The sequence below is a fragment of the Palaemon carinicauda genome, chromosome 45 (genome assembly GCF_036898095.1).
Source record: "Palaemon carinicauda isolate YSFRI2023 chromosome 45, ASM3689809v2, whole genome shotgun sequence".
Taxonomy (NCBI): Eukaryota; Metazoa; Arthropoda; class Malacostraca; order Decapoda; family Palaemonidae; genus Palaemon; species Palaemon carinicauda.
The window spans coordinates 10419055-10436595 of NC_090769.1; the positions used below are offsets into that span (position 1 = coordinate 10419055).

The following is a 17541-nucleotide window of genomic DNA, read 5'->3' on the forward strand; positions in this document are numbered from 1 at the left end:
TTCTTTTCTCATTCATTGCTTTTATATAGTTTATTTGCTATTCACTTATTCCTTTCCTCACTATACTACTTTCCCTGTTACAGTCCATGTGCTTGTGGCTTTCTGCTTTTCCAACCAGGGTTGTAGTTTGGCTAATAATAGTAATAATAATTACGATAATAGTAGTATTGTATGATATAAGTGGGTTTTGATGGATCTTCATTCAAAAATATTATTATTTAGGTATACCGTGGTACCCAAAGCATGCGTGTTCATGAAATTAATGTTTTACGTTATCCTAAGTTTACTTAAGAGGGAGTTGCATAGTATTTTGTAATTATAGTAATATTAAAATGGGTTCCTTTGTTTTGCAATGCCTTTTCCAAGTATAATGATTTTGAACCGTTTGAACTCACTCATGTATATCATTCTGTTCTGCTTAGTTTAGACCGTAGAACATTTTTTTTTATGTGTGCATCAGCTGTGTAGCATTGCTGAGAAATGTCCTTAAGATTCTTCTCCTGTAGACGCAAATGTTTTTTTAAAGATGTGAAAACAATTTGATACTATCACTTCTTATTTGGTCTGAAGAATATTCCGTAAATTTAGTTTTAAAGCTGACATTTATTTGATTGCTTTTAAGATTCCTAGCCATAATACTGGATCGTGCTTAGAAATGACAGTCCTCAGCATCAGTACTTATTGTATTTCGCTCATCAAACATAGTATCATTTATCTGGAAGTTTAATTTTAATGTTTAGTGTTTTTTATCATTCCATCTACATCTATATTTCATGATTAGTATTATAGTGATACACATTACTTGAAACTTTCGTCTGATCACTGCTTCACTTACAAATCCACGACTACTACGAATAGTTGGCAAAAAATCTCGTGCTGAGATCAATGATGATTCTGAAAGTAAATATGGATGTTCTCATCAAATTCTTTGTTTCACAATTTTAGTTTATTTTGGGTGATCTCTTAATAGTCTGAATTTACCATATAAGAACTGTTACCCCGCGTTTCACAGCGATATTCTTGTCACCAAAACATGACAGACACAAGAGAACGTCGAAGATATTTTTGTTGATTCCGGGAACGATGGCACTTTATCTTTAAAACTGAGGTTAACATCTAATAATGAACATTGTAAGCTTTTAATTCAGATGAAAATGGTTCTGTTCCTTTAAAAAAAATACATTCCAAACGTTTACCTGGTATGCAGAAACGCCTGTAATCGTATACCTTTGACGGTTCGGTTACGATTGCCACCCGGTATTATTATTATTATTATTATTATTATTATTATTATTATTATTATTATTATTATTATTATTACTCGCTAAGCTAGTTGGAAAAGCAGGATACTATAAGCCCAGGGTCTCCAACAAGGAAAATGCCCTGTGAGGAAAGGAAACAGGGGAAAATAAAATATTTTACGAACAGTAACAACATTAAAATAAATATCTCTTATGTAAACTATAAATCTTTAACAGAACAAGAGGAAGAGAAATAAGATAGAATAGTGTGCTTGAGTGTACCCTTAAGCAAGAGAACTCTAACTCAAGACAGTGGAAGACCATGGAACAGAGGCTATGGCACTACCCAAGACTAGAGAACGATGGCTTGATTTTGGAGTTTCTTTCTCCTAAAAGAGCTGCATACCATAGATAAAGTCTCTTCTACCCTTACCCAGAGGAAAGTGGCCCCTAAACAATTACAGTGCAGTAACCCCTTGGGTGAAGAAGAATTGTTTGGTAATCTCAGTGTTGTCACGTGTATGAGGACAGAGGAGATTATGTAAAGAATAGGCCAGACTATTCGGTGTACGTGTAGGCAAAGGGAAAAGGAATCCAATGCAGTATTGTCTGGCTAGTCAAAGGAACAGAACCATTTGAATTATCTAAATTAAAAGCTTACAATATTCATTATTAGATGTTAATCTCTTTTTAATACAAAGTGCCGTCGTTCCTTGAGTAAACGAAGATATCTTCGACGACGTCTTATGTTTGTTCAAGTCCGTTTTAATGCCGTCCACGGGACGGTCATGTTTTGGTGCCCAGAATATCGCTGTGAGACCCTGGGTAACGGTTCTTACATGGTGATTTCAGTCTGTAATCGTGTACCCTTTTAGATGTAAATATTTCCTTCTGGCTTTCCGCTCACAAGAAGTGACATTATGTCAGATTTCTGTATAAATAAACCAGTTAATCCTAGCCATCGTTTCAGTTTAAACCATGACCAGCAAAGCCATATTTCAGATTTGGTATTTTAAACTATCGACGTTCATCCGGTCTATTGGTATAAGTTAAACTTCAATATTCAAGAAGTTTCAGTTGATCATGATCATTTTCGTTTAAACATTTGAAATATTGAAACTTTGGAGGAAATTGATCGTAAGTTTTCGTAAAATTGGAAAGAGCTTGGCCATGAATGTTTATGAAGCTGAAGAACAATTTCACCTTAACTATTCGTAATGCTTTGAAATAACATGACCTTAATTGCCCGTGACACTTTCAAAGAACCTTAAATCCATGTGAAACTTTAGAATAACTTGATCTTAAGTGCCCATAAACCTTAAAGAATTAGTACTTGTCAAACTTTGTAAGAATTTGACCTTAATTGCTCGTGACACTTTCAATGACCTTAAATCCACGTGAAACTTTAGAATAACTTGTTTTTAAGTGCCCATAAACTTTAAAAAATGAGTACTTGTGAAACTTTGTAAGAATTTGACCTTAATTGTTCGTGAAACTTCGCAAAAAAACTTGACCTTAATTTGTCATGAAACTTTGAAATAACTTGACCTTAAGCGCCTGTGAAGCTTTAGATGATTTTGTCCTTAACTGCTCGCAAAACATTGAAAATATTCGCCCTTAAGTGTCCGTGAGGCTCCTTTAGATAATTTTGACCTTAACTGCACGGGAAACCTTGAAAATATTTAACCTTGAGTGGTCATGAAACTTTGAAAGGACACTAGCCTTTAGAGCTTGATGCTTTCGTGACTGGTGCTGTTCTGAACCTTGAATTCCAGCGTCACGTGACTGAGAAAGGAAGCCTTTGGAAACCGATTGAATATAAATACAGTATTGTTGGTCTAACGAAGATCGTAACATTTCTGTGATAGACTTCAAAAGCAACGTTACAGGAGCTGCTCATATAGTATGTAGATGCCATACTTGAATATGGAATTCTTGAAGGCCTTCAGGCTTTAATGACCAACGATATGCATGACTTTGAATGCTCATGTTCCTGGTAATTAAGTCTCGAAAGTTTGGTTTAAAAAGATTCGTTAGAAATCACCAGGATTATCCCTGCTGATATTGCGATCAATATCTCTAAACACTGACTGAAGAGTTTAGAAAACCATAGCACTTCTGCCAATGGTACCGTACATTAAGTAAGTTTTGAAGTATCTACTGATAATTTTCATGATCCTTTCTTGCAATATCTTATGGATCACTTGATCATTTTGCGTCATTAGTTAACATAATAGCCTATTCTATATAAGAAACCCATCCAAGACATTAAGAGATGGATTTGCAACGGTTACTCTGAAGAAAATCTCTCAAGACGTTGAATTTTTTTTTTTCTCATAACATTAATAGTAGCACCTGATGATATTGAACTATGGTGTTAGCAAACTTCAAGTTATAGTGCCGTTAATCTTTCATGCCCTTCACTTCCAGATTACCAAATTCTATTATGACTTACATTTTTTTCTAAAAGGAAACTTTGCCAACACGTAAGATGAGAATTCTTTTAATAAACCGGTCTTGCAGCCACCTAATTATGTTCATCAAACAGACAAGCCAGCCGTGGCCACTATCGTTTTAGTGACTGCTTTCATGGTTGGTCTAAAGCCATATGACTATATCAATAGTAGCTGACCCCTTTTTAGAAGAGAAAATAGGAAGATATAGCAGTGATGTTTAAGAGATAAAACAACATTTGAGGCACTTTTAGCCATTGAGAGCATTTAAGAAGGTAGGAATATTTATATATTACAAGATGAAATGAGACCCAAAATTAATTAAAGTAACTGATTTCTACTTAACAGTCTAATCCGTTAATTTCTGCATATTTGTTACAAGATGCTGCAATTCTGTGTTCATTGGTAACCACCCTTATAATGTTAATGCCTCAAAAGTTTCAAGTCCAGTAAGATTTTGTAGAATTTAGTAAATTCAGTGATAAGATGCTTTAAATGTAGAGGCTCTACTGCGTTTGGAATATGTTGATATTGTGAAAAACAGACACATCATTGAACTTTGGCAACAGTTCTAACATTATGCCCTGATATCTGGCAGTTCAGCACAGTTCTGGAAACTCAAAAACTGTTTGCAGTAGTGTTTCAATTTTGGAAGGTGGTGTCCCGCAATATTTAGGCGCTTTTATGATCATTTCATTATAAATGAAAAAATATTACATGTACTTGATGCCTCAGACAAGAAGTAATGTGAAAACTGCTTTTTTAACGAAAGTCTTATATGATTATTATTTCCAAAAGTCTTCGTGTTGTGATCTTCCATAATACATTTGTGGTGTCTTATAAAAAATATGCGCTATTCACTTGAGCTACAAAATCCGTATTTATAAAAGATGTATTATTTCATATAATCTGAAAGGTAAAAAGGAGAACAAAAATACATGGGTTGAAATCAAACAAACGCTATTGCTAAAATAATAAATGTTTATTGCATGAGTTTGGATAAAGCTAGATTAAATCCAAAGTAGTGATGGATAAAAGCGTGCAAGTCTTAGCAATAAGTGAGTGATTGTTGTCATTCTAGTGCCAAACTTCTTTTTTTTTTTTTTTTACTCTTGAAGATCAACTTGAGCAGAACATTGTTAAAGCCATTACAACCAAAATGATAATTTTTAGGTCTGTCATAAATACCCCTCAAAATTGTTTTTGAATAATTAGCTTCTTTCAGAGCTATTTTGATTCTGATTAACTAGATGCAGTGTCCTCCAGTTTCATTATGTTAACCGAAAATTGATTTATCATTTTCTGAATCAAAGTCCGAAGTTGTTTTTAAGAAACTTCCTCATTCCATTTTAACTGACGTCTGTTAAATATCTAGTTTACCCATCTGGCCACTTTAATTTCTTGAGGCATCGTGATATTTATCATTTAACATATCTATTTAACAGTTCCATTCTTTGAAGGGTATACATAATGTGTGAAAGGGTGTTGTGGTGGCAGTGTTCTTCTGCTTAAATTGTTCTTACAGTTGATTGGCACAAATGACCTCGAGAGAGCCAAGTGCAATAGTTCTGTTGAGCAGACAGGTCTCCTCCACAAGTGATTATTGCTTCTTCAATTACAGGAATTCGGCCAATTACAATGCCACTGGGAAAACCGTAATGATAATGATTTAGATTGATTTGTATATCGTAAAGAGACAAATAACCTTAACCATGATAAGTGCACCTATGTACAAGATGTATCTGGAATGAATTAAAATATATTTGATATATAAACTTTTTTCATTTTTTTTTTCATTTTGGTGTGGGGGGAAATGACTCCTTAATGCATCACTGTCATCAGGCCAGTAAAGCTGACAAATGCATTTTATCTCACAAAAGAGCAGTAAATCCTTAAAATACAAGTATATATATATTTATAATGTATGAGCATACAACAGAACCTCCCTACTACTTCAGGTTCAACACTTGGCTCTCCAGTTAATATTTGAAGTGTTGCTTCTCAGCCGTACCTTGGCCATCACTTGGAATGGTTACTTCCATTACACACTGCTTACATACTGTTATAATATTTCAGCTGAAACATTTGGTTTTTTGAGTTCAAAGCTCAAGTCTCACAAAAAAATATGCGGGTATTAGCGTTAATTAACATATATGAAATACAACGTATGACTCCGTAAATAAATTCAAATTAATACAGAGCAAATGTTAGTTAAATTTTAAGTAATCTGTAATATGACTAGCCTTTAACTAAATAATAATTTTTGAACTGCAGCGAGGGCTTTCATGAAAACTCAATTATCACATAGAAACAAAAGTACTTGAATAAATTTAAAGTGAAATTTGTAATTTATGACGAATCCTCGAAATAATGAAGATACAAATTAATGACTGAACTTCATAACCATAAAATGGTGTTTCATATTTCTTACAGAAGCCTCCCTTCTGTACGCACCATAATAAGCACAGAGATTAAAGGGTGTCATTAACGAGAAGTAAATCAGAGAAAATACGCTCTAACAAAAACAGGAAGGTTTGAATACAAGTACATTGGAGGTTATCTGTATGGTCAAAACTTCCTGTGGAATCCTGTAACATTGACATGACTTGATATTGTAAAGTCTAGTCCACTTTAGAATTAAATTAATTTCATATAAAAAAACACAGTAAAAATAAACCAGACCTTAGCAATTCATTAATAGTAAAATGTGTTTTTCATGGCTCGGATAAATGGTTAGAATGAAAGCCTCAACTGCTCACACAAAAACAACAGATCATATTCAAAACCCTTTAACATTATATAATAATTCTACGTGTAATTACAAAATACGCCTCTGCATAACATTGAGTTTCATTTTTCTAAAATAAACACAATACAGTATAATGTTCCAATTACATATTATTTGATGGAATACCTATTTCAACATACCCTAACACATGGAAATATCACTGTTGATTCTATGGCAATTACAAAACATTTCTTAGCAAAATTACAAAATAAAAACAAAAATTTGTTTTTATTTAAGATGTTCTCCTTAATATCTATTATTTCTTAATGAAAACATTACATTTCTTAACATACAAATAAGTCAATGTGGGAGACACAAATGTCCAGCATTTCCTAACTTTTGTCTTCCATAACTTTATTCCTATTTTTTTCCAACATCATTTCCATTTTCTCCACTCCCCCGTGTCTCCAGTTTTCCAATGACAATCATTCAACGTGAAACAAAGGCACTTGTCAAAAATATGATCGTTGTCAAAAATCTTCGTCCACACGTAGGTAGTGTTTCTCCTTTACATCAAGAAAAAGAGGAAACATTTTGAAGAGCAAGAAAAAACAAGAGTTCCGTTGATTATTGCATAATTTTGCATATCACAATTATTGTTCGTTACAGAAATGAAGAAGTTTGTTACGCGTGAGAATTACAGAAATGGAGTATAGTTTGTTACGCTTGAGAACAACTTGGAGAAAGGGTGTCCTTCAATGTTGGTTCACTGACAAGAAGACAAACTGGTCTAAAAAGGTTTTAGATGAAAAGTTATTTTTTTTTGAAAAGTTGATTACATATGTGTTTATGCCAACAGTATACAGTTCTGATTATTTTCATTTGGAATGCAAATATCGTTTGCAGCCGTTGCCACCTCATTACATAATGTATTGTAACTTGTTTCCAATTTTGGCTACGGTTTTCTTTTCCTTTATCTTCCTTACCATTAGATTCAGTCTAGATATAGCACAAATGAATTGCTCTTGCTAGTCATTAGCATAATTATCTAATAGCATATACCTAATTATTAACTATGCTTGCATTACTTGTAACTCCTAAGTCATCTTGAATAAGATAGTTGCAGACTTTGCCTACGAGTTTACAACTCTTTTTAAGTTATGACTAAGAGACAAAGCATTAAGAAGAAATGGAGATTAAGAATAGCATTTTGTACTACTTTTTAAACTCAGTAATATCGGGAGACCGAAGTCATTATCCACTATTTAATAAGAGTAGTGGTCATCCTTCAGTAAGTGGATCAACACCACGACACGCCTTACTTGGCAACAATGTAGATTTCAATACGAATCCTAAAGAAAACTATGTCTTAACCACTCACTGCTAATAACCGTTTCTACTACTAAAGATGGCATAGTTTAGAAGTCGCCATGACTAAAGCTTTTCAGGGCTTCTCGCTGATAATACTAGAAATGACTATAAAGTCCCATAGGCTTCTCTGTTTAAATCGACTAGTATCACTGCAACTTACGAGACTTGTATCAAGATTTCCAGAAAAACTGGACTCAATACTTGTTGACAGAATGGTGATTTTGACGAAACTAAATAATAATCAGTAACTTCTTTTCTTTCACATTAAAAACAATCCAATGTTTTTCCTTTCATGCATCTAGCTCATACATTACAGAAGGATCAACAGTATGTTTTATCACCACACAAAATTCATAACAATTTTAATACAACGACCGATATCTCATACTATAGTCCAGGTACAAAGGGTTGACACTTGCTTACGATTAGCTGCAGTGCCACGTTTCACATTCCTTCGCCCACTCTTAAATACTAGGTCACTTAATTTACAGGAAGATATGGCAACGCCACTTAAAAAAAGATGCCACATCTATCCAATTATCGCCCTTTACCTTACGATGAAATGAATAGGGTTAAGAGATGTGGCACAGCTCTAATCTTCTTCAAACTTCAATTCTTTGTAACCCGACTATAGGAGACACTCTCATCTTCATTTTCTGTCTAATTAGTCAAAATCAAACGCTTTTAGACTATGCTTCATTTTACACTTAAATCAAACATTCTTTTAAGATAACAGGTGTTTACACCTCCACTTACATACAAGTATAAAGTTTACTCTTATGTGCAGGTACTCAGTCACTACAGGAGCTAAGGGTAAAAAGGTGTTCATACTTACATTGCTACGGTGTAGTGAAACTCAGTGCATTAATGGGTTCTCTCTCTCTCTCTCTCCTCTCTCTCTCTCTCTCTCTCTCTCTCTCTCTCTCTCTCTCTCTCTCTCTCTCTCTCTCTCTCTCTCTTAATATTAAAAGCCACATAGTTAATACAAGATATGAAGTATTAGCTAACCTTGAATGCAAAAATGCAGAGCAAACTTTATTTTCCCATGATACGGCGGAGAAAGCCCCACTAATAATTATCCTTCTAATTCCTTCTAATTATTCCTAAGCAAGTGTGAGAAGAGATTAACAAAACAGTAGTACTATGAGTATTTTCCGTAGCATAATAATGCCTCCCCTTTAATTTTCCTAAATTGTTCGTCTTACCATATAATCAAGTTCCTACACATCTCGAAAACAAATTTCCATTTGATTGGTTCAATCAATATCACCATATACAAGGAAACGTGCAATGGTAAATATCCTTCTCATATTCTCTCTTTACATATTTTCTTTCCTTTGTTCGAGCGATTATATATCGAGCCCTGCCAGGCCAAATTGACCCAAAGGGGAGGCAGATGATTCTAAAAAAAGAAATCCTCTCAAAAAATGAGTAGCTGATTGATTAAATCATCTGGAAAATAATATCCTTCAAAGCACAATAGATGCTGCATTATAATAATGATGTTAAATGATGTGGAAGTATTTACAGGACAATCTTATAAGTATAAACGGGTATATAATGTATGAGAAAAATCGTCCGCAACAAAACCTACCCTTATAGGCCTAAAAACTAGACTAGAAATGCTATTTAAAAAGCAAATGACTCGAGAAGCAAGAGACACAAGTCAAATCTTTAAAGCCAGCCTCCTATCATCTCCCCGGGAGTCCCCATGACTCTTCCCTAGACTTCTTCTATATTTCTTCTAGTTTCCTCGACTCGTTGTCAATAAAGTTACACATTTTCTCCTAAACATGGATATTATATATATGCATATATGTTTTTAATAACTGTATACAATGAGAATATGCACTTGATACACATAATGCATATAGATGACATACATGTATATCTATTATGCGCATAAGTTACATAATTGGGTACAGATATGTATACATATGTTATATATGCATATGCATGACTGTATACCAACAGCCTTATTTAGATTTGATACTGGAAGTATGCATCCTAACCCTGCACCGTCTCGCGGCATAATTTACTTCTAAGAAATCCCTCTCCTCTTCGGTGAAGTATAAACAGGAAGCTGGTGAAAATCCCTCTCCCCTTCAGTGAAGTGCAGAGAGGCAGCTGGTCAGAGACACCCAGGATGATTTGTGTCAGTCAGCAGACTCCCTCTTTATCATCCAGCTGCCAATATACGCAGAGAAGACCCAGCAGCAGCAGCAGCAACAGCAGCCTCGCTGATGAAAGAAAGCTGGAGGAAATGTAATGGGCTGTAAAACCCACCCATTGTTTTCTATAAAGTGAGAAATTCCCTTTGAAATCGATAGCTCTGAACCAGAACTTTCAATAAAAGTCAATGGACAAAATCAGAAGAAAAAAAATTAGCTGTAAGTAAGAATTCCCACCATCTTCCACAAAATTTCTCCACGATGGAGAGCACTTCTATTTTATACACCTGTGTCAGATGGCCTCATCAAATGGCAGAAACAGATGTTCGAGTAACGGCCCAAGTATGAATCTAAGGATGTGACCTCTAGCGGATGGAGATCTACTTCAAGATTGTCTGGAGAGAGAAAAACCTAAGTCATACATTCTGGATATCAAAGATCAGTATCCAGACTAGATGCAAATATTCATTGTATTATTACATCGATTCGACAGAGTAACGCGCTCTCGCGCAAGCCCTGAGAGTGCCACGACTGTAACCAATTACAGTTGGATCATTGTTTTACGTACCATCAATACAGACTATTAAAAAACTAAACTCTTAAATGAGTAGAAAGAAATGACCAGTCTCCTTCTGAGCGTCACCTCGAACAATGCAACATTTATTAATCGGAGAAAGCATGTCTCCATACTTATTCTGTTTGGCCTTAACATACTTACTTACCTAATTCGTTTGATGCTTATTCCATTGTCGGAGGCCACTCAGCGGCTCAACCAACAAAAATAGTCTACTATTCGTAAGTCATTTCATGTGAGGTTTTGTGTTTGTCTTCAGGGGCTTCGTCATTTGACACCAAATGGAAGAGAGGTCGCTGTTGAATAGAAAGATTGCAGTACCTCGAAGTTTTGAGAAAATGCAGATGAATTCACTTTTGTTTGGAATTCAGTCTGCTTCAGGTTTCTTAATTCGTAAGAATTATTTTTCAACTCGATAGAGATATTCGAGGATTCAGAATATAGAATGAAAACATAAAGATTACTTTTGAGGTGAATATTGTCTCATTTGCATAATATTTAGTCACAAACGTGTTGGTTTTTTTTCGATTGGTTAATTTCACATTTACACAACATACAAATAACAAAATAAATATATAAGTTAAATAAATAGTTCGATAGAGAAATAAATTAGCTATAAATTAAGACGTTATTTACACATACAACACATAACAGGTGAAACTAATACTGACATCCACCCGACACTGACTTACAATAATGAGCGAATGAATTCTCATATCCAATAATCGTTACTTAAGAGTAATTTCTGAGCATTCTTTTTTTGAACAAACAGCTTTGGGGTCATTGTGTTCATAGCCATACTTTTTAACAATGCGTTTTGAACCTTCCTTAAATGTAACATTCAAAATAGAATTGATTTTTTTTTACATTAGAAAATTAGTGTGAATTTAACAACTTCATGGTGAAGACTCGATGTAACTCAATATTCAGTATAAAATAAGTATCAATATCACATGTAATGCACTTACCTACAAAAACATTAAAACACATACAAAACAAATGCGCACCAAACCACTTTCTTCTTTTGAAAAGTAGACGTGGACATGCTTAAACTAATACATAAAAAATTGAAATAACAGATGCTTGATAAATAATATTTAACAAATAAAGGCGTGTGTTCTTTTATAATACCATTACATTTCCCACCTACAAAAAATTGTAAATGATATAGTTTCTATACATTATTTCACGCTATTGTTAACAAAACACCGAAATATCTACACTGACAAAAAATATATTGCAACAAAAGCCTGTTAGACTGAGGAGTGCTTTTGTTAATTTGTTAGCTTTTTTTGTTAGGGTGTTAACACAGTCGGTTTTTTTTGTTTAAGTCGCTTTTAGTTTTCTGATATCTGATCTTTAAGATCCATAAAATAATTCGCTTTTGCCATATAGATTGACAATTTTTATTCCTATATATATATACAATAATTCGTAAATGATCAAACAGGAACATAGTTGGTTTCCGCAAGGGAGTATACACTTATGTCACCTTATCAATAATCACTAAAAGGAACAGAATTCGAGAATTTGAAGGTTAAAAGAGGCAAAATACATAAATGAGAGAAATATCTTCCGCGAAAACATTAGCCAAAAAATATATGAGCACAGAAGAACCGAGAACATTATCATAAGGATATTTCAAGGTATGGGTGGCCCTTAACTATGCCATAATTGATTAATAAGCTCGACTAATGAACGGTATTCATTACTGAGGTCAAAGGAAAGTATACATTTGATATATGGGACTATCGAATAATTGAGGTTTTTAAGCGTGAAAAAATCTTATGAGAAAAGTAGTTCATGATTATTGCTTTAATTAGTGTAATAAATTGAGTTTGACATGAAAATTAGAGAGAAAAGAATTCTATCATGCAAAAATAGATATGAAAATTTTAGCATATTCACTATTAAGGGTACTCGTTATTTGCATAATAAATGCCTTCCATTTTCCTTTGGAAAAATGACCCTCAAAAACTTTTCGGTCCATTGTAAATCTGCCCAATTTCTCGGAAATTAATCTTTCCATACATTTATCAGCTGACCAGTCTACGGATGATTATAGCAAACGCAAGTAAATTGTCTTTGCTTCAAAATACGGGTCTCTCTCGCAGATCTGACACGCCAGGGTATGTTTTATGTTTCCTTTGCCGTCTTCCGTGACTTGTACAAAACAACGGTTCTTCCATCCTCCCCCTAACCATATCCTACGAGCCTTTTCCCTTCCGTGTCTCTCATTCCCTTCTACGAACTCCTATCACCATCACTACCACCATCATCACCATCACCACGACCACCGTTGGCTAAATGCTAAGTTTGACTCTAAAAATAACTACGCTAAGAACTACAGTAAGCATGACCACATAGTCTTTGCAAAAACAGCACCGTTACCTGAGCATTTAATAGAACAGTGATCATGCAAGTCAAAAAAACTTTTTTTAGTTTTTTGTTTTTTGGTTTTCGTTTCGGAACACCTTTTTTATATTATCAAATAAATATCATTCACAGTTGAACAGGTACATTTTCGTTTCTTAGGATTTTAGCTCGAAAGGGGAATAAACAAACCCCCTTTCGTTTGACTAAAGAAGTAAGACCTGGACGCAAACAAAATTTTTATTTTGCGTCCATTGAAGAGAATGTTAAGAATTCATAGGATCTCCCAGAAAGACGAGAATTTCCCCGGTCCCTGACTCCCTTTCTCTCGTTGAATTTTCCCTGTCTATCAAGATTCCTTTTTTGACGTAAGGATGCTACCCCTCGCAAGAACCGTGGTCCGTTTAAAAACAACGCAAGGGGAACCCATAAGAAGTGTGCAAATCTATTTCAGTGTAGTGCATTTAATAATGACTAGAGAAACACGTCTAGAACACCTCCTGACTCGTTTCACTCGACGCTTGAGATCACGTGGATCAAATTTGACGTAAAAAAATCTTCAGTGTTACTCGTGACTTCCACGTGATGCTACAGGTAACAGTTTCCCAGGAATGTCTAAGTCAGGATGTATTCCAACGTGTTTCATAGAACTAACACAAAACATCAAATTTCATTGTATAAAAATAATTACTCTAGATTACAACTTAGATGAGATTCTACTTTTAGCACTACGCGTAATGCGATAACAGTATATAATGTATTGCTATGCTTATTGCTTGCAAGGATCAATGTCACTGGAACTGAAGCTTCTGTTAGTTTGGGACAAAAAAGAGAATAAAAGGCAATTGACTTGCGCCTCTTTACATGCAAACATGCATGAAACTGCACTTGGATCTGCATTTACTTATCTACAGAACAATAGAAGTAAATCCGTGCTAATAGTCCATTGCAACGGTGTAAAGCAATCTGATGAGGGGGGTTAATTAACTTTATGTTTATTCTTTCTTAATGAGCATGCTTAACTCGCAGATTAATTACTATTACTCTTATGGTACGCTGCTTTCATCTAGATTTGAAATAAAGCTTGGTCATGAAGTTTCAACATGCTACTCGACTAGTTTAATCAACGCTTTTGTTAACAAGAAAGAATTCCGCTTGATAAAAATAAGCAATCGTTGCAGGTAGTAAACACTATTTCCTTCATTCATGAGAAAATCGTGCAGGAGAGAAGTGTAACAGATTCCTAATTTATTTTCAATGAAAATGGGATATTATTCAGGAAAATACATGCCTTTGTTGAAAGTTATATAAGGTACGAAAATGGAACTTCCTGAAGTGAATAAATACTCTTCTAGACGTCCAGCAACAATAAATATTTGTCACCATTTCAACGGACTTTTACCACCAAACACCACTGACGCGGCAGAATTTAGAAACATTTTTTAAAGTTTGGTAAAAAATAATGAATTATATCAAGAGCTATAACTGCTAGTTTTTCTTTGAAAGCTTCTTCAAATATTGCAGAATCCAAGTGCAGTTCATCGTTAATGCAATGGCCAAATCTTTAGATACAGTTTGAGTCTCACAAGCAAGTTCATTTAAGCTTCAAACACTAATGTGTTAATCACAGAGACAACAATAACTTTTCTTCTATTGTGAGCATTAAGAACAATTAACTAACTGAAAGGGGACGATGGTTCTGAGGTTTAATTCTGATGCTTATTGAAAAAAATTAGCTGCGTTTGATCCTTTGCCATGAATTTGTTAATCAAAATTTAAATCTACCTTCACTACTGTGTCTAGAACTATCAACTGCTTATTTTTCTATGCACCAAAGCTTTAATAAAATGCCATTCGTGACTCTAAAAGGAAAATATGACCTCTAAAAGGCCATTTGGATTTGCTTCACAAGAACTAATAGTATTGCATGCAGCTAAAAATTCAAAAGGAAAAAGCAGCGTGTATGATGGAGACTATGTCTTAGTGGTATAACAATTTATGAAGGCAAGGAGTTTTGTATTTGAATTCTTATCATCATAGCTTGCCATATTCAGTGTGTAAAACTGAAAAAAAATTGTAATATATTGATGATAACTTTTGACTCCTCATTATCCATAGTAACTATGCAGTAGCTAATGATGTCACATGAAAATCACAGAGGAATTAAAAATTTCAATGCTAAGAGAAATAATGATACTATATTACGTTTGCAAAACCACTTGGATCAAGGAGCAAAATAAAGCACTTTTTTGTTCGCTGTCAGATGCTAGTGCAATTAATGTAATGCTATGTGGAAGAGCAGCTAATCTACCTGTCAGGCGATCTGACACTTTTTTTTATTTTATTGCCAAGTCTTAATTTCAGGTCACGGGACCACAGTGGGACCAGAAGCTCAGCCAAAAGTTAATTCATTTTCTTATCCCTTTGTAATTATGGCTGAGAGACTACATCCTGGCCCACCATGGATGCAGTATAGAATCATAACATTATTTATATCTTTACATACAAATGCTTACTTTTTCTCAAGACATACTTAATGCATTATTACATTGCCATCATACACAAGTCCACTGTGAATTAAGACATAGACATAAATCATATGAGCTTCAAGGACCTGGAGACTGACACGTCTCACCACATGCTCCATCTCGGTAGCATGCTGACTCATAATGTTTGTTGAGGTAAGACTTGAGGGCAAAAGACTTGTTACAGCGCTTACACCTGAAATTCTTGAGCTGTGAATGGGTCTGCATGTGGGCACGCAGGTTGGAGCGGTCAGCAAAGGATTTTCCACAGTGATGACATCGGAATGGCTTTTCTCCTGTGTGAGATCGCATGTGACCTTGCAATAGCCAAGGGCGTGAGAAAGCTTTGCCACACACACCACAACGATGTGTCAAGTTGTGTGTGAGCACATGCATGGCAAGAGCTGGCATACTAACATAGGCCTTGCCACACACCTGACAACATCGTGCATTACCAGAATCCAGATCACGGTGAGTTTGTTTGTGGCGTGATAGATTGGATGAAGTAGCATAGTGCTTGCCGCACTCGGAACACGTATATCTGGGTTTATGGCGGCTTATTCGAACGGCTTCAGATCGTCCAGTCCGCAGTCTGGATCGCCCATCATCAAGCCCAAGCGGAAAGGACGGAGCTACATTCTCAGTGTCACTACTTCCAGCCGGAGAAGGCGTAGGAGAAATAGTAAGACTTGCTTCGCTGTCTTCGTAGATAGCCTCAGTGTCATCAGCAGTGTTGGTTTCCGAATAACTAGTGGAAGCTGCTTCGACTGAGTCACAGGAGGAAGCTGGAGTAGGAGGTTGATAGCTGTAAGCTGGCGCAGAACGCGCCAGTTCTAGCAAATCATGAGCAGCTTCGGTTTCTTCAACTGGGCGAAGGTGAAGAGGAGTAAAAGTGTGGTCTGTCTGATGACTGAGTTGTTGACAAGATTCTTGACTATTAGTCACGACAGTTTGTTGAGTGACGGAAAGGCAGTGGGGTTGTTGTCTTGTTTGGCTACTATTTTGTTGTCTGGGTAGTTGACATACTTGCCTTGGGGAGTGACACTGCTGTTGCTGTTGCTGACTGGTGGTGTAGCAGTTTTGTGGGGTGGTGGCTATAGTTGACTGTTGATTACTGCTTAGGTAGTTTTGTTGACTGGTGGGTAGGCATGTTTGCTGACATATTGGAACACTGGCCTCTTGATTCAGAGTAAGACACGTCTGCTGGTCTGTAGAAATACAAGTTTGCTGACTAGTGGAGAGACAGGTTTGAGGCTGAATATTAGCATAAGCATGGTCTGGAGTAGTCTGGTAGTACTGGAAAGTACAGCTGAAGGAAGGATCGGCAGCTCGAAGTTCGTGATACACACCTGCAAAGTGAACAGAATCATTAGTAAATCTGTAAAGGTCACTTGGATAATTTCTAGGGAATTGAAAAGAGCTTCCACAAATAAAATCTTGAGTGACTTTATAAATGTTTTAATTCAAGTATAAGTGAGAAGGGCATATTAGCTATAACTCAATTAGTACATATTATATTAAAGTTTTTAATTACAAATCAGTGTTGTTATACCCTGGATTCAATGGCTTGCAAGATATATATAGTTAAGATTCTATTTTAGATTATGGACTTAATCAAATTATAGTTGTCAGTAACATATCAATTAAACCTATTGATTCAAAAATTAAATATTGAAATTGTTACAACTTGCAGAGTATCAAAGTCACAATAATCAGTATTTGAAATGACAAAACATATGTAATATTTATTGAGGCACATAGCCCTTTGAATCCCTTAAAACATATTTTATTTCTATGTATTTTTACTCCCTTAAGCCCCATCTGGCACTCTTTATCATCTTTTATTTCTGCATATAAGATTTTAACAAAATATATAAGACCATATATCAATGGAAAGTACATTTATTCATCTATATGAAAATAAAACGTTTTACGTTTTTAACCTTAGCAGTTTTTGCCATATGCTAAGTAGGGCATTCCAAAAAAATTTGAAAAAATATTTATATGGGTGTGATTGAATGGGTTCACTTAGTTAGCCGGGGAAAATCACGTTTGATGTTAGAATTGCATTAAAGAATTTTAATTGTAAAACAGTTAAAACAAAC

General features: G+C 35.0%; 1 protein-coding gene across 1 annotated transcript in view; it reads right to left on the reverse strand.

The window, feature by feature from the left end:
- Positions 1-8693: 8693 nt before the first annotated feature.
- The window catches only part of LOC137634623 (zinc finger protein 135-like), a 54250-nt gene continuing 45402 nt past the window's right edge, over positions 8694-17541 (reverse strand). The window contains exon 2 of the mRNA XM_068367091.1: positions 8694-16785. Coding sequence (XP_068223192.1) covers positions 15518-16785 — 1268 coding nt within the window. The 3' untranslated portion in view covers positions 8694-15517. The remainder of the gene's footprint in view (positions 16786-17541) is intronic.